General features: G+C 42.8%; 1 protein-coding gene across 2 annotated transcripts in view; it reads right to left on the bottom strand.

Annotated features, from left to right (window-relative positions):
* Window positions 1-18728, bottom strand: part of LOC136863319 (dipeptidase 1) — a 174306-nt gene that overhangs the window by 55065 nt on the left and 100513 nt on the right. Inside the window, exon 6 of one of the 2 annotated variants that reach the window (XM_067139704.2) lies at window positions 6919-6998. In XM_067139704.2, coding sequence (XP_066995805.1) covers window positions 6919-6998 — 80 coding nt within the window. Of the gene's footprint in view, window positions 1-6918; window positions 7004-18728 lie in introns of both variants that reach the window. The other variant, XM_067139703.2, reaches the window with a different exon arrangement.

Raw genomic sequence — 18728 nt, forward strand, 5'->3', positions numbered from 1 at the left:
CTGTCCTGTTCCCAAAGTACTAAGTACTAAATTTCATCTCGGCTGAGGTCAGTCAGTTTTATGGGAGTATAAGGGTGACAATTTTCTTTCTTTAATTCTTTCTTTCTTTCTTTCTTTCCTTCTTTCCTTCTTTCTTTTTTTTTTTTTTTTTTTTTTGCTTTACGTTGCACCGACACATATAGTCTTAGGGCGACGATGGGACAGGAAAGAGCTAGGAGTAGGAAGGAAGCGTCCGTGGCCTTATTTAAGGTACAGACCCAGCATTTGCCTGGTGTGAAAATGGGAAACCACGGAAAACCATCTTCAGGGCTGCCGACAGTGGGGTTTGAACCTACTGTCTCCCGAATACCGGATACTGGCCGCACTTAAGCGACTGCAGCTATCGAGCTCGGTCTTTCTTTCTTTCTTTCTTTCTTTCTTAATCCGTTTACTTTCCAGGGTTGGTTTTTCCCATGGACTCAGCGAGGGATCCCACTTCTACCACCTCAAGGGCAGTGTCCTGGAGCGTGAGAATTTCGGTCGGGGATACAACCGAGAAGGAGGACCAGTAACTGTTATGCTAAACAGGGGCCTTGTGGAGGGTTGGGAAGATCAGAAGGTGTAGACAAGGAAGAGGGAAGGAAGCAGCCGTGTCTTTAAGTTAGGTACCGTCCCGGCATTTTTCTGGAGGGGAAGTGGGATACCACGGAAAACCGTGGGATTCCAAGCCACCATCTCCCGAATGCAAGCTCACAGCTACGTGACCCTAACCGCACGGCTACCTTGAACGGTTTTGACAGGTGAAGCACCAAAGCACGGACTCTGTCCATCCTCTCCGAACACATAGCGTAAAGTAAACTCATTAGGACGGCAGCTAATAACACTAACCGTCACGCTACGGTGGCGGACATCACATGGAGTAAATACATCAGATCATCATGTCCGCAGTTTACCAGCTGCTGCTTTCCTGGAGTAATGCAGGCCTGGAAAAACGCAAAACCCAAATAAAAGCGTAAATAATGAAATATGGAAACTATTCCAAAAATGATGTATTTGTCGACATTAAAGCTCATCGCCTTGTTATCTATCAGCTATAGCTTCCTACAATAAATAACATATAGCGAAATGTAAAACTCTGAGGAAACTGGGCACCGAACATGGAAGAGTCTCTGTGAAAGCATTTCAGAAGCCTGAGGCGCAAAAAAAGAGGCTGAAAGAGAGTGACAGAATATTGGTAGAAACAAGAGGAAGAGTGCCAAAAGAAAACTAGTTGATGACATGGAGGAAGATCCAGATAATCCATCATGTGGAGCGGGAATGCACTAAAAATGTAATTGTTTTCCTTGAACTTAGTTTCCCATTTTTTAAATTCAGTGCAACTATTAGTGAGAGAGGTATTATTAAAGCTATCGATTTAATCGATTAATCGAGCCGATTAATCGATCGATGTACTTTAGCAGTTTAATCGAACTGATTAGAACTATGGTGTAGTGAAGGAAAAATAACAGTTTCGCGTGGCGCAAAACCTGCGTATTTTATTATTATTATATTTACCATTTGGTGTGCTATGGTTGACAGATCATTAAAGTGAGCTGACATTTATGTCTTCCTTTCAAAAAGGTAAAAGCAATAATTCCTGCTCAATTGCTTCCTCCTAATTCGAAACTATTGTAAGGAAATACCGGACAGGGTACTCTAGCACTCTAGTATATCTGCGGACCTTGGGGGAATAATGGGTATGGGTGGGGAAGGTACTTGAAGGGATCGTCGTTAAGGAATTTCCAGGAAATGCCAGGTAATGTGCGAATGGACAGATACCAAATGGTAGGAAGACAAAGTAGGAAAAGTAACACCTTATACCTCAGTTCATGTGGAGTTATCATTCATAGGTCTAGAGCAGTGGTATTCAACGTGTGGTTCGCGTACCATTAGGGGTACGCGGAATCCCCTCAAGACGTGCACAAATTGATCGTAGCTTTTAACTATTTTCAGTGAGCAGGTCCGGAATGCGTTGAAGCTGCTCATTTTCAATAAAATCTTGTTTTCATTTACTGTTTTTGTCTACCACTACACGGAGTCCCCTTTCCGAACTATTCATTCCAACATAGGCATACGTGTCAGTTTGTACCTCCCATTGACTAGGTATGTAAAAAGGGTTACTTATGCTGCATTGCTCTGTTTTAAATTTTCGTTTCGAAATCCACTCATTCACTCCATTCTTCCGTAACAGTGTACGGAGTACAACAGTAAATGTTTTTATAATAATTATACTCGTATAGGATATAAATCGTTGAGTCAGCCTGCCTACTTCTGACCCGGAGACCCCAGGTTCAATTTCTGGCCAGGTCAGGGATTTTTACCTGGATCTGAGGGCTGCTTCGAGGTCCACTCTGCCTACGTGATTAAAATTGAGGAGCTATCTGATGGTGAGATAGCGGCCCCGGTGTAGGAAGCCAAGTATAACGGCCGAGAGGATTCTTCGTGGTGACCACACTACATCGGGCTGAGCTGTTACGCCATGGGATTCGGTTTGGCTTTTATGTATCGTTACTAGGCGATGAAAACCTCGTAATTCCACTCACGTTTCTCCATTGGTCTTGTGAAGGCTCGCTGAGTTGCCTGAGAAGAGAACAGAACACTCCAGTGGTCGAATAGCTGGGCTATCGTTAGCAATGAAAATGCTAGGAACAGTTCTCCGACCATTGCTGACCGCTCAGTACTGGGCTTCTTCTGTAAACTTTACTCTGAAGGAATTAGGTCGTTTCATTTGCTCAGCATTGAAATACATAGAGTGCATTATTGGCGAACAGGGTGCTGTAGTTGCTTAGCTGCTTGCCTGTCATCACGGCGACCGTGGTTTGATCCTTGGTGTTGCCGGGGTCGGATTTTCAGTTGAAAATCCTGTGGTGTCAGGAAGGGCATGGGACCGTAAATCCCTGGCCACAACTCCTTCATACATCAGTGCGTGCACGGACCCTGAGCAAGCGGCATAAGCTGCGGATGATAATGATTATTATTATTATTATTATTATTATTATTATTATTATTAATAATAATAATAATATTACAGTTACTATTATCTGGCATCTAGCAACAATCATTTGTTAATTATGGTATAATCGCAATATAAGACAATGGATTTTGGGGGTACACCAACAAAAAAGTTTGATTACCACTGGAGTAGAGACACGGTAAAAAAAAGAGGAGGCAATGTCTGCTCTCACGTTCGAGGTCCACATCGATATCTCGGCGCACCACCACCGAGTGGTAAAATGTGCCTGTGGCTTTCGTTGTCGCTATAAACCGAAGGTAATGGATCGGTGTGACTTGAGCAGACGCGCAGGATGCCTCGCAGACGTATGCGAGAACCGTACCATCAAATGAGTGACTTCAAAAGAGGGCGCATTATTGGCATGAGAGAACGTGATGCATCCATCCGGGAAATTGCTGCTCTGTGGGACGAAGTGTGACGGCAGTGCAACTGGTGTGTACAGAATTATTCAGAGAAGGTCGTGGAATACGACAAGATCGGTCTGGTCGCAGCATCCAGACCAACCCCTTCCCTCCCGCCCCCCCCCCCCGCGACAAGATCGATACCTCATCCGAATGGCACTGCAGGACAGATCTGCGTCCTCCTCGGCTCTGGCGCAACAGTGGAACAGTGTAACACATGCACTATGAGGAGTGACAGTCCGTCGTCGTTTATTACGGTCTGGGTTACCGGCGCGTCGTCCACTTCTCCGCATACATTTGACTAACGTGCATAAACATGTTGGGCTTCAATGGTGTGTGGAACGACGTCTCTGCGGACAGGAATGGCCGCAGATAGTGTTTTCGGACGAATCCAGGTACTGTTTGTTTGAAAATGATGGCCGAATTTTGGTTCGACGCAGACGGGAGGAGAGGTATCATATTTTTTGCTAGTTGTTTTGCATCGCACCGACACAGATAGGTCTTACGGCGACGATGGGACAGGAAAGGGCTAGGAGTGGCAAGGAAGCGGCCGTGGCCTTAATTAAGGTACAGCCCCAGCATTTGCCTGGTGTGAAAATGGGAAACCACGGAAAACCATTTTCAGGGCTGCCGACAGTGGGGTTCGAACCTACTATCTCCCAAATACTGGATACTGGCCGCACTTAAGCGACTGCAGCTGTCGAGCTCGGTGAGGTATCACATTGACTGCATTCGCACAAGACAAACAGCGCCAACTCAAAGCCTTATGGTTGTATGGTGCTATTGAGTACAACCACAAATCACAGGTGGTGCGCGTCCAGGGCACTGTGACCAGTTTGACCTACGTGAATAACATCCTGCGACCCGTAGCCATACCCTTTCTGCACGACACCCCAAACGCCATATTTCAGCAGGACAATGCGCGACCTTATGTTGCTGCACGAACACGTGCCCTCTTGTTGTAACAGGATGTCAGACTGTTGCCCTGGCCCGCCAGATCACCAGACTTGTCGCCATTCGAAAATGTGTGGGATCTGATGAAACAACTTGTGCGCCGCTGTACACAACGTCAACAACCAAAAACGAGCTGTGGAACCTGGTGAATGCAGAATGGATGGCTATACCCCCAGGACGCCATTCGCACCCTATACGCGTCGAAGCCGTCGTGAACGCAGCAAATTCACTCGGTTTCAATAATAACTATGTAGAATGCTGCAGATTTGAAGACAGTTTCGGCATGTTCGCGTACGCTCGTTGCAACGCCATGCGACCAATTCCCTGTATCGTATTTCCAATGCCCTCCAGCAGTTCATATTCAGTCCGTAATTACGCACAGACCCGTAAATAACTTCAGAGGTGAAAATCACACGGCGATAATTCAGGCAAACGCCATGGCCATGAAAATCTTCCGTTCAATACGCTCGTTAGGGAAATGCTCCGAATAGTCGCCACGGACCTTCGCGACGTGTGGCAAGAAAGAAACAACTCTCGTGTTCGTAATCCGTCAATTGTAATCCGCAGATGCATTTCGAGATGGAGCCCTTTGACTCACGTGCACACCACCTCAATGTTGACACTCACATGGAAGATGTGCTCTATGATTCACGTGCACACCACCTCCATGTTGACCCTCACATGGAAGATGTGCTCTATGACCCACGTGCACACCACCTCCATGTTGACCCCCATATCGAAGATGATGTGTTCTATGAACCACGTGCACACCATCTCCAGGTTGACCCTCATATTGAAGAAAATGTGTTCCATGAACCACGTGCACACCACCTTCTTGTTGACCATCATATCGAAGAACATGCACTTTATGACCCACGTGCACACCACCTCCATGTTGACCCCCATATCGAAGAAGATGTGTTCTATGACCCACGTGCACACCATCTCCATGTTGACCCTCATATCGAAGAAGATGTGTTCTATGACCCACGTGCACACCATCTCCATGTTGATCCTCATATCGAAGAAGATGTACCCTATGACCCACGTGCACACCATCTCCATGTTGATCCTCATATCGAAGAAGATGTACCCTATGACCCACGTGCACACCATCTCCATGTTGACCCTCATATCGAAGAAGATGTGTTCTATGACTCACGTGCACACCATCTCCATGTTGACCCTCATATCGAAGAAGATGTACTCTATGACTCACGTGCACACCATCTCCATGTTGACCCCCATATCGAAGAAGATGTACTCTATGACCCACGTGCACACCATCTCCATGTTGACCCCCATATCGAAGAAGATGTACCCTATGACCCACGTGCACACCATCTCCATGTTGACCCCCATATCGAAGAAGATGTACTCTATGACTCACGTGCACACCATCTCCATGTTGACCCCCATATCGAAGAAGATGTACTCTATGACTCACGTGCACACCATCTCCATGTTGACCCCCATATCGAAGAAGATGTACTCTATGACTCACGTGCACACCATCTCCATGTTGACCCTCATATCGAAGAAGATGTACCCTATGACCCACGTGCACACCATCTCCATGTTGACCCCCATATCGAAGAAGATGTACTCTATGACTCACGTGCACACCATCTCCATGTTGACCCCCATATCGAAGAAGATGTACTCTATGACCCACGTGCACACCATCTCCATGTTGACCCCCATATCGAAGAAGATGTACTCTATGACTCACGTGCACACCATCTCCATGTTGACCCTCATATCGAAGAAGATGTACTCTATGACTCACGTGCACACCATCTCCATGTTGACCCCCATATCGAAGAAGATGTACTCTATGACTCACGTGCACACCATCTCCATGTTGACCCCCATATCGAAGAAGATGTACTGTATGACTCACGTGCACACCATCTCCATGTTGACCCCCATATCGAAGAAGATGTACTCTATGACTCACGTGCACACCATCTCCATGTTGATCCTCATATCGAAGAAGATGTACTCTATGACTCACGTGCACACCATCTCCATGTTGACCCCCATATCGAAGAAGATGTACTTTATGACTCACGTGCACACCATCTCCATGTTGACCCCCATATCGAAGAAGATGTACTCTATGACTCACGTGCACACCATCTCCATGTTGACCCCCATATCGAAGAAGATGTACTCTATGACTCACGTGCACACCATCTCCATGTTGACCCTCATATCGAAGAAGATGTACCCTATGACCCACGTGCACACCATCTCCATGTTGACCCCCATATCGAAGAAGATGTACTCTATGACCCACGTGCACACCATCTTCATGTTGACCCACATGTCGAAGATGATGTGTTCTATGACTCACGTACACACCATCTCCATGTTGACTCTCATATCGATGAAGTTGAGCTCTATGACTCACGCGCACACATGTTGACTCTCATATCGAAGGAGATAAATTTAACCTATAATCAGGAAATTGTTTGACAACCACATCACCACCATACCATCAAGTAAGAATTAATGATAATTACTCACCTTTCCGAAGCTGGAGAGGCCGCCATGTTCCACGAAGTCCATGGGTACAGCATCACTGGGATCGTCGGCCAGCGACGAGTCTGCCCTGACAACATAATCCACACTCACACGAGTCCAGAACTAAAGTTAGAATATACAGATATCATAACTTGAGTATCAACTGTCATGTGATCATAATTCAAGATATCTACTGACGTGAGAGGGGTCAGACGTCATAGAACGACAATATGATTTGCGTGATATTCTTTGATTATAAGCCACAGCGACAATACAACGTGTTCTAAATCTCACGACCAAGAGACATTCCTTTTCTTGGTGATATCTTCAAGAATTAAAAAACACAATTTAAATGTCCATTTTGTAACATCATAAAATCTTTGTTGTTGTCCATCAAATTTGTGAAAACACATTAAAATACATTTTGAAATCTATATATTCACCTAATGATTTACACCAATTTTAATAATGACTATTAAAGTTTTGCGCTACTCAATTGTATCTTCAAATGAAAGTAGCCTCTTGTTTAAACTATAATGTTGCCGACGGATAAGTCAAAGACAAAGTCACCTCCGTACCGGCCATGAAGGCCCTTGGAGGAGTGGAAGGTAAAGGCTTCCACCATTGTTAACCGCGGCACGTGATGGGGTAGAGTGGTTAGCTCTATGCCCGGCCGCCTTTGCCTCCAGGAATTAACCTGGTACTCATTTTTGGTGTAGGCTGAGTGAACCTCAGGGCCATATGCACCTCCGGAAGTGGAAATCTCGTTTCTTAAATTTTACGACTTCCTAACGGGGATTCGAGCCCACGTCCTTCCGGGCGAACCGAGCACGCCTTTACCGCCTCAGTCAGGCAGTGAAGATTGAGATTAAGAATAACATTAAGGTTTTAAATTGTATTAGTGTGTTTTAACAAATTTTCAGGAAAAACCAAGATTTTATAATGTTACAAAATGGACATTATTTTTTTTAATTCTTGAGGACATCACCGAGAGAAGGAGAATTTTTATCATTGTTTATAGTTTGTAATGTATGGATCTTAAGTTTATCACTCAATGTAGCTGAGGATGATCTAAACAATAGACCGAAACTAATTCTACAGAAAATGAGATAAAGTTGTATAACACAAATTGTAAATGCTGATTGGGTCGAAGTGTTCAAAACAAAGTTAAAGGTACTGAAACTGGGAAATCAACACGGACATAATGGCATTTATAAATTATGACGTGTCTCCTCAACCCATGACCAAAATTCACAGGAAAGAGAAAAGGAGATAGGACATTTTTCTTAATCGTATGACCATAACTCACAGAATAGAAACATAACGTGTGTCTATCTCGTGACCATAACTCACAGAATACAGATATGACATGTTTCTATGCGTGACCATAATTCATAGAATAGAGGTATGACGTGTTTCTATCTCGTGACCACAACTCACAGAATAGAGGTATGACGTGTTTCTATCTTGTGACCATAACTCACAGAATAGAGATATGACATGTTTCTACCTCGTGAGCATAACCCACAGAATAGAGATATGACATGTTTCTACCTCCTGACCATAACTCACAGAATAGAGATATTACGTGTTTCTATCCGTGACCATAACTGACAGAATAGAGATATGACGTGTTTCTATCTCGTGACCATAACTGACAGAATAGAGATATGACATGTATCTATCCGTGACCATAACTCACATAATAGAGATATGATATGTTTCTATCCGTGACCATAACTCACAGAATAGAGATATGACATGTATCTATCCGTGACCATAACTCACAGAATAGAGATATGACATGTTTCTATCCGTGACCATAACTCACAGAATAGATATATCACGTGTTTCTATCCGTGACCATAACTGACAGAATAGAGATATGACGTGTTTCTATCTCGTGACCATAACTGACAGAATAGAGGTGACGTGTTTCTATCTCGTGACCATAACTCACAGAATAGAGATATGACATGTTTCTATCCGTGACCTTAACTGACAGAATAGAGATATGACGTGTTTCTATCTCGTGACCATAACTCACAGAATAGAGATGACGTGTTTCTTAATCTTCTGACCATAACGCACAGATTGGAGATATGACGTGTTTCTATCTCGTGACAATAACTCACAGAATAGAGATATGACGTGTTTCTATCTCGTGACCATAACTCACAGAATAGAGATATGACGTGTTTCTATCCGTGACCATAACTCACAGAATAGAGATATGACGTGTTTCTGTCTCGTGACAATACCACACAGAATAGAGATATGACGAGTTTCTATCTCGTGACAATAACTCAAAGAATAGAGATATGACTGTTTCTGTCTCGTGACAATAACACACAGAATAGAGATATAACGAGTTTCTACCTCGTGACCATAACTCACAGAATAGAGATATGACATATATCTATCCGTGACCATAACTCACAGAATAGAGATATGACGTGTTTCTATCTCGTGACCGTAACTCACAGAATAGAGATATGACATGTATCTATCCGTGACCATAACTCACAGAATAGAGGTATGACATGTTTCAATCTCGTGACCATAACTCACAGAATAGAGATAGGACGTTTTTCTTAATCGTATGACCATAACTCACAGAATATAAATATAACGTGCTTCTATCTCGTGACCATAACTCACAGAATAGAGATATGACATGTTTCTATCCGTGACCATAACTCATAGAATAGAGGTATGACGTGTTAAAATCTCGATCCATAACTCACAGAATAGAGATCTGGCGTGTTTCTATCCATAACCATAACTCACAGAATAGAGATATCTCGTGTATCTATTCGTGAACATAACTCACAGAGTAGAGATATGACATGTTTCTACCTCCTGACCATAACTCACAGACTAGAGATATCACGTGTTTCTATCCGTAACCATAACTGACAGAATAGAGATGTGACGTGTTTCTATCTCGTGACCATAACTGACAGAATAGAGGTGACGTGTTTCTACCTCGTGACCATAACTCACAGAATAGAGATATGACATGTTTCTATCCATGACCTTAACTGACAGAATAGAGATATGACGTGTTTCTATCTCGTGACCATAACTCACAGAATAGAGATGACGTGTTTCTTAATCTTCTGACCATAACGCACAGATTGGAGATATGACGTGTTTCTATCTCGTGACAATAACTCACAGAATAGAGATATGACGTGTTTCTATCTCGTGACCATAACTCACAGAACAGAGATATGACGTGTTTCTATCCGTGACCATAACTCACAGAATAGAGATATGACGTGTTTCTGTCTCGTGACAATAACACACAGAATAGAGATATGACGAGTTTCTATCTCGTGACAATAACGCAAAGAATAGAGATATGACGTGTTTCTGTCTCGTGACAATAACACACAGAATAGAGATATGACGAGTTTCTATCTCGTGACCATAACTCACAGAATAGAGATATGACATGTATCTATCCGTGACCATAACTCACAGAATAGAGATATGACTTGTTTCCATCTCGTGACCATAACTCACAGAATAGAGATATGGCGTGTTTCTATCCGTGACCTTAACTCACAGAATAGAGATATGACGTGTTTCTATCTCGTGACCATAACTCACAGAATAGAGATGACGTGTTTCTTAATCTTCTGACCATAACTCACAGAATGGAGATATGACATGTTTCTTAATCTCGTGACGACAAGTCAGAAAATAGAGAGATGATGGATCTGTTAAGCTCAATTTCGTAATCAATGCGAATGTTTAGATTTACTATAGGTTAGTATTTCAGTAGCGGTGATAAGACTGTGCAACGAACAAATTTGCTGCTAATCAGTTTCTCAAAAATTTAGATGTAAACTTTTCCGTAGAAATTCGGCACCTTCGATGTTATACAACATTCTGCGTGATCAGTACTTGGGTAACTGGCCGTGTGCTGATGAACAGTAGAGTATCTACCCTATTGTAATATTAATATTGTCGTTCTGTGATGTATGATCACGAGATTAACGTAAATTTATTTTCCATGACTTACGTCGAGATACAGTACGTCCATTGATTTATGATCACTGAAGTAACTCGTTCCTCATTCATTGCTCATGATGAAAGCTAAACACTTTATCCTATTTTATGACCGCTGAGGATTACGACTTTGTGAAATTTAACTGCTATGCCTAATGGTTTTCCTTCCTTTTTTAGGGACAGATGATTTTTGCACCAATCAAAGGTAAATTTCCATCATTTTCCTGTGAAGAAGTCACGTTGTCGTGCTTCCGATGACATCCCTACCTCAATATAGGAAAGGTCACTACAGACCATTCCATATTAAGAAAATACTACAACTCTTATTGACCTATAAGGAGCGAACACACCCCCTCTCTTAGACAGACATAATTCCTCGTGATTAAGGTATATTATAATGTAATTTATATTGTATTATGAAAGAAAGGAGAAAGGATGAGGCACTTCCTGCCAGTGCATTATTAAAATTATTACTGAAGCTTTTCTATTTTATAACTACATTCACAGGGAGGAAGCACAATGGCAACAGTCATCGTATTGTTGCTTTCCTCCATTTTTCTTTCTGTGTCGCTCTGGTACGTGTAACGCGCAATCCGTTACTCTGTGAATCCTGGCAGCTTATTACTACTGTAGGGAAGTCGTCTACTTTTGCGATAGGTATGTTTTGTAGTCTTTATATCAGTGCGTACTTGCCTTGTGTCGAGTGAGTGTTATGGGATTAATTAGCCTACGCGTGCGATTTCTTTCTTTAACCTTAATACAGTGATTTATTTACTTTATGGATGAGGTGGAGGAAGAAACAAAAGTAAACTGTGCTTAATCTGCAGTTTATTTACTTCCTCCTTTTACTTTCAACTTGAAAACTGAGTTCCAAAAGTGTATGCACCACTGTTTTCCCGTTATGCTGTGAATATCAAACTGATCCCCTCTCAACCATCCCCTTCACAACCCCCGCCCCGATCCCTAGAGTTCATGAATATAATTTTCAGCTTAGTTTTTTCAACCTTGAACTTAAAAATTGGACGTCACATATTTACGTGTCGCTGTCTTCCCGCGATGCTGATGAGCAGGTGTTCGACTTGGCAACAGGGTTGTCATAAGAGCAATACTGTTTTCTTAACATGGAATGATCTATAGTTAGTAAATGTTTATTTGTATGTCTCTATTAGTGTGTTGGTCAGTGGCGTATACTGAGGGCTACCAAGGCTATCAGTGAAGCCCAAACTTCAATTGAGAATGATGGAAGTCTAATGCACATTGCAATGTAAGCATCTAACACATTGCTCCATTTACAAAACTTGAAAGCAGTGAGAAAGAAACGTCGCACATATTTCTGAGAGCATCGGAAACTGATATTGAAGCCCAGACACTCGTCCCTCTCCCCTCGACTCGCCCCGCGCGGCTTGCTGCTGTGTATCGGATGATAGGTGTGCTAGGCTTCGGTCCGTCAGATCGCCACTGCTATCAACCATGCGTTACTCATCGTATATATTTCCTCACCTCATACTTCTTACTTAATTATATAGATAACAGAGTGCTGGTTTTTCACTCTCGTTTACTTCTACATCCTTGTAGGAAGACACTGCAGGGTTGATCTTATAGGATCAATATAGTTTTCTTTTTATTGGTAGGTCTGTTAAAATGAAATGAAATCTTTCAGGTTTAGTGTTCTCTTTTGTTGGTTGGAATCGAACCCGTGATCATGGGTCGGACACCACCACTGATCTCACGAGAAAGCTAATTAAGCAGTGAACGATGGGCACGACAGCTGTAAAATTCATTTCTATTTAATAATAATAATGATAATAATAATAATAATAATAATAATAATAATAATAATAATAATAATAATAATAATAATAATAATAATAATGTTGCATGGCATCTGTATAGGCTTGATGGTGTCCTAATGAGGATAAAATGAATGTCGAAGACGTCATAAACATCCAGTACCCAAGCCAGGGGAATTAACAGCATGAGGAGGTTGATTCTGAAAATTGAACCGGGCCCATTGGACCAAAAGGCAAGCATTCTATCCATTTAGCCACAAAGCCGGACTTTAATTTGCTAAACCTCAGGCTACCATCTCCACTGATCAGGGGTTGAGCACTGGCAGTAGCAGAGGCCAGGGCAGTAGCTTGTGAAGCAGCCTTGAGAATACAGCAGGCTTCTCCTTTCTCTGTTTGCTGCAACTCAAAACGCTGAAGGCTTGACGTTCACTAAACCAACCAATGTGAAGAGGTAACCTAAGTCTAGTTGTAGCCCACATCTTGATCCCAGCATACGCCACTGGTGTTGGTAATAAATTGACCTTAGGACTGGGCAAAGTCCACAAGGACATTTCCAGTGTTTGCCTTGACAGACTCTGGGGGAGATATGGTATAACATAGTCAGGTTAAGTGCCTACATAGTAATGACCCAATACTGAACGATTTAATGTCGATTCCTAGCCCTATCGAGATGATATTATTATAGGCAAAATTTAGTTAGTTTTATGTTGTTGTGCTTCTTCATAGCACAACGTAATCTTAAGAACAAAATCTGTACACATCTGGGTTTATTTCCAATAATACAAATAAGCGAAAATAAGTGACAAGGCATAGAGTAAAATTGTGAATACAAATCAAAGATAACTTACATGAACTAACGTAATTCATGCAGGATTTTTGGTGGTTTAACAGAATGAGAAACGTGCCGACCTGATATCTTGTAGATGTTCAATGGGGAAGAAATCCTGTGCTCGAGAATAGTTGTCTACGTATTTGGTAGGTATTGGGTATTACAGGTACGATACTGATGGAACAGCGAACATATTCACTGTTCCGAAAATGACAGTGTTTGAGCTATGTTTGGACAGTCTGGTGCTAGTTAATGCTTCATCCAATAACACCAAATTTCAAGGAGAGTTTTAAGTTAACAGGTGTAAGCTCATCAGAACGGTGGTGGTCCTATGTCTGATGGATGAACACAGTCCAGAAAATGCCATTCTCTAGGTCTGCATCAGACACGTAGATGACCGCCAGTTGTATGGTTGTACAACTAAATAGGCTCCTTTCACACGGTCCACTTGCTTTCCACGCCACGCCACGCCACGTCACTCCACTCCACTTCTCAGACACTTGCCGTCCACTTCCGTCAACTTACCGGCAACTTCTCGTCCCCACCTCACATTTGCGTCTCGGTTTGAATCTGGTCCATGGACGCGCACATTATCCTTGGGATTTTTATTCTTCCGTAAAGAAGGTTGAGGTGAAAGAACAGTACTAAGTCCATCCATTGAATTCATATCGCCTAGAACGAGGAACTCATCGTTCTTCTAGATGAACGTACCAATGATCTAAAAATGTTCCTTAATTACTTTCGTATGAGTGGGAATTTGTTTGAATTGTTGTCAATCCTTGAAGCAAGTTTACAGCGTCAGGACACCAACATGAGAAAATGTATTCCGCCGATATTTTGAAACAGAAACTTCAAACTTTTGACGCACACAATGTTGACCGTTTGAACGACTGATTTAGTGCGCTACCAGTATGGCCTTGCTACCTACACCTACCTTCTGTAAATAAGACTGGTAGTTCTCACGAATGAGATTGTTTTTTGTTTTTTTACAAGTTGCTGTACGTCGCACCGACACAGATGGGTCTTATGGCGACGATGGGACAGGAAAGGGCTAGGAGTGGGAAGGAAGCGGCCGTGGCCTTAATTAAGGTACAACCCCAGCATTTGCCTGGTTTGAAAATGGGAAACCACGGAAAACCATCTTCAGGGCTGCCGACAGTTGGGTTCGAACCCACTATCTCCCGAATACTGGATAATGGCGGCACATAAGCGACTGCGGCTATCGTGTTCGGTCCGAATAAGAAAATGTTATTATGTAATTTAATTGGAAGCAGTTCTTTTGAAATGGAGACTGCTAAAAAGCCTTGATTAATTATTTTTCAATGACCCATGTTATTGTAATATCGAAAATTGTTAACATATAACACATATAGCCTATTACTGTAGATATCAACTTCTCTCTCTTTGGAGTTGTCCAGTTCGGCAGAAAGTGGAATCCCTTCATGGGAAACTTCATTCCACATTTGAAGCCTTTTATTTTATTTGAATAGTCTGTCGTTCGTTAATCCCACTGACAAGGCCTATTTTGTATTTCTATTATTAACTTTTCAGTATCTATGAATGGAACCGACATTTTGAAACGAAATCTTCGAACTTGTAGCTCATTTATATGTTGACTGTCTGAACGAGCTAATCTGATTCAGTGATGAGTGAGCTTCCGGTCGCCCAGTGTGGAAGACACTTCAGGCCGGTCGACAGCAGCCTGCTGTTGACAAGAGTGGACGGAGGTTGCGCCACACGAAGTGTCTCTTGTGAACGCAACCGGCCTTTTACCACACCTCTGGTGGAGTGGAGTGGAGTGGAGTGGAGTGGAGTGGCGTGGCAAGCAGTGGATCGTGTGAAAGGGCCCTAAAGTGTACGAACACGCCGGGTGGATTACTCCTCACTCAGCGCACATCACTCCTTTCTCTTCACACAGGAAGCTGAGAGATACAAAACAAACCCATATACAGTATTTCAACAGTAGCGCTCATGCCGACACTTCACTCCGCTCCTCCGTCAAGAATCAAATCGGTTTGATCTAGGAGCGATGTGCTTCTTGAGTTCTGTTCTGTGATTGGTCGGCTCAAGGCCACGGCCGCCTACTCATAATCTTCATTGAAGGTAAAATGAAAAATGAAAACCTACAACCTGTTTTCCAGTCTTTGACCGGGTCAGGGATGTATTGAATGAACCACATATAGGCTATTATTACAATGGGGTCGCCACTCCCACAGTGATTTATTAATGACTGATAAATGCTATGAAATGATAATGGAGAGTGTTGCTGGAATGAAAGATGACAGGGAAAACCGGAGTCCCCGGAGAAAAAACTGTCCCGCCTCCACTTTGTCCGGCACAAATCTCACATGGAGTGACCGGGATATGAATTACGGCATCAAGCGGTGAGAGGCCGACGCGCTGCCGTCTGAGCCACGGAGGCTGAAGGTAAAACATCGATATTAAATTACTAGGCTACTTGTTTCATATTATTATCTTTATACTCTATAAATTTAACCCTGTTCGTCTCTGTGGTGTAGTGGTTAGTGTGATTAGCTGCCACCCCCGGGGGTCCGGGTTCGATTCCCGGCTCTGCCACGAAATTTGAAAAGTGGTACGAGGGCTGGAACGGGATCCACTCAGCCTCGGGAGGTCAACTGAGTAGAGGTGGGTTCGATTCCTACCTCAGCCATCCTCGAAGTGGTTTTCCGTGGTTTCCCCACTTCTCCTCCAGGCAAATGCCGGGTTGGTACCTAACTTAAGGCCATGGCCGCTTCCTTCCCTCTTCCTTGTCTAACCCTTCTAATCTTCCTATCCCCCCGCAAGGCCCCTGTTCAGCATAGCAGGTGAGGCCGCCTGGGCGAGGTACTGGTCATCCTCCCCAGTTGTATCCCCACGACTCAGAGTCTGAAGCTCCAAGTCACTGCCCTTGAGGCGGTAGAGTTGGGATCCCTCGCTGAGTCCGAGGGAAAAGCCAACCCTGGAGGGTAAGCAGATTAAGAAAGAAAGAAAGAAAGAAAGAAAGAAAGAAAGAAAGAAAGAAAGAAATTTAACCCTTCGATAACGTACGGATTACTTTATTGAAATGGAGAATAATATTACGTTTCTACTGCTTACGTTACTGCAATGACCAGTTTATCTTCACTGGAAATAGGGTTGACATGACAGTTGCTGTACTTCTGTGGTTTCATGTTGCTTTCAATTCCTTTTAGCAAGTAAGAATAACGCCTGCGGTATCCCCTGCCTTTCGTGAGAGGCGACCAAAAGGGGCCCCAGGGGCTCTTAACTAGGGAGCGTGTGTTGGCGACCACGGAGCCCTCAGCTGAGTCCTGGCATTGCTTCCACTTTCTTGTGCCAGGTTTCTCACTTTCATCTATCCTATTCGACCTCCGCTGGTCAACTCTTGTTCTTTTTCGACCCCGACGGTGTTAGAGCATTCGAGGCCTAGAGAGTCTTTCATTTTCACGCCCTTCGTGATCCTTTCTTTGTCCGATACCTTCATTTTACGAAGTGTCGGATCCCTTCCATTTTTTCTCTCTGATTAGTGTTGTATAGAGGATGGTTTTCTAGTTGCACTTCCTCTTAAAACAATAACCACCATCGCCACTGCCTTTTAGCAAATATTGAAATGTCTCAATTCTTCTCTTTCTACCCATTTTTTTCTCATACCTTGTGGGGTGACAAGTGCGAAATATGTAGCACATGTGCATTTGACCTTGTTTTACGACCGGATGTCCTTCCCGACGCTAACCATTTGTTGAGGGATGTAATCACTATTGCGTTAGAGTAGTGTGTTGTCTGAATATGAACAGGAGAGTGTTGGGACAAACACGAACAACCAGTCCTCGAACCAGAAAGAATTAATCACACGCGATTAAGATTCCCGACCCGGTCGGGAATCGAGCCCGGGACCCTCTGAACCGAAGACCTGAACGTCGGCAGTTCAGCCAAGGAGTCGGGCATTGAAATGTCTGCAATGATATTCTGAAATAGTCGTGGAATTTCTGTGGGTCTTTCTTCACTTTCTGGTGTAAATGATGGAATTTACCGAATTTCTGCCTTCTCTTATTAATTGGATGTGCACTCTACCTTCTGTCAGAACTTGAAATCAAGTACAATTTGCTTGTTACCAGAAGTTCATCATCACTAATACCAGAAGTTCATCATCATTCTGGATTAACCCTTAGATAACTACGAACATTTGAATAAAAACAAAAAATTTAAAGAACACAATGCGATCTTCTCGTGAATGCTGCACAGTCATAACTGGATGGGAGACATTTCCTCTTTAATGAAGAAAGAGCGAGAGTCTCCCTCCCGGTATGTGCGCCTTTGAATGATGAGTGATGAGTGAAGAGTACTGCTATGAGCACATAGTGAGGAGTAATCCACTCGGCATGTTGACTCTCATCACCAGACGTGGAAGTGAAGTGTCCTGCTGCCTGCAGCCTACCACTCAGCATGGTGTATGAGGATCAGCACGACTGTTGTTAAACACGAAACACTTTCCAACACGCAGTTCGTTACCAGTACATGAATGCATTCACGTATCGCTCTTACGCCTGCGCTGACTTCGTATCGTTTACGGGACTGATACATGATTGGGTTGTGATAGAAAGGATTCTCGTTCATGTTATGAACTGGTATGGAGGAATACCTTCTTTCTCCATGGAATTGGAGTAACACAGTCCAACGAAAGCTGAAGTATGAACAAGAGAAGAAAGTATAATACAACCTCTTCTTGATATTAGCCCCCAGTTATAACACAATGTTTTATTTAAATATTAACTAACGCAATATTTCTATAATCGACAATTATAGTTTTGCTATTTAGATCCTATTAAAGCGAAATTTAGATGTTGAGAACTATAAACAAGTTTTCATATCTAGCGATTTAAGCTATACTTTATCTCTGTATTTAAACACAAAATATGCAATATATAAAATAAAATAATAGTTTTGTCTGTACATTGGTCAGAATTTGAAAAAAATGGCATTTCTGTATCGGCCATGTCCACAATAACTAGGAAATGCACTTTTTACTTTTTCGTAATTTCTGTCTGTCTGTCTATCTGTCTGTATGTATGTACACGCATCACGAGAAAACGGCTGAAGAGAATTTCATGAAAATCGGTACCGGTATGTAAAGTCGGGGAATTAGTCGCTACAATCTCGGCTATACGTAATTTTATTCA

The sequence above is a fragment of the Anabrus simplex genome, chromosome 2, assembly GCF_040414725.1.
Source record: "Anabrus simplex isolate iqAnaSimp1 chromosome 2, ASM4041472v1, whole genome shotgun sequence".
In the NCBI taxonomy this organism is placed as follows: domain Eukaryota; kingdom Metazoa; phylum Arthropoda; class Insecta; order Orthoptera; family Tettigoniidae; genus Anabrus; species Anabrus simplex.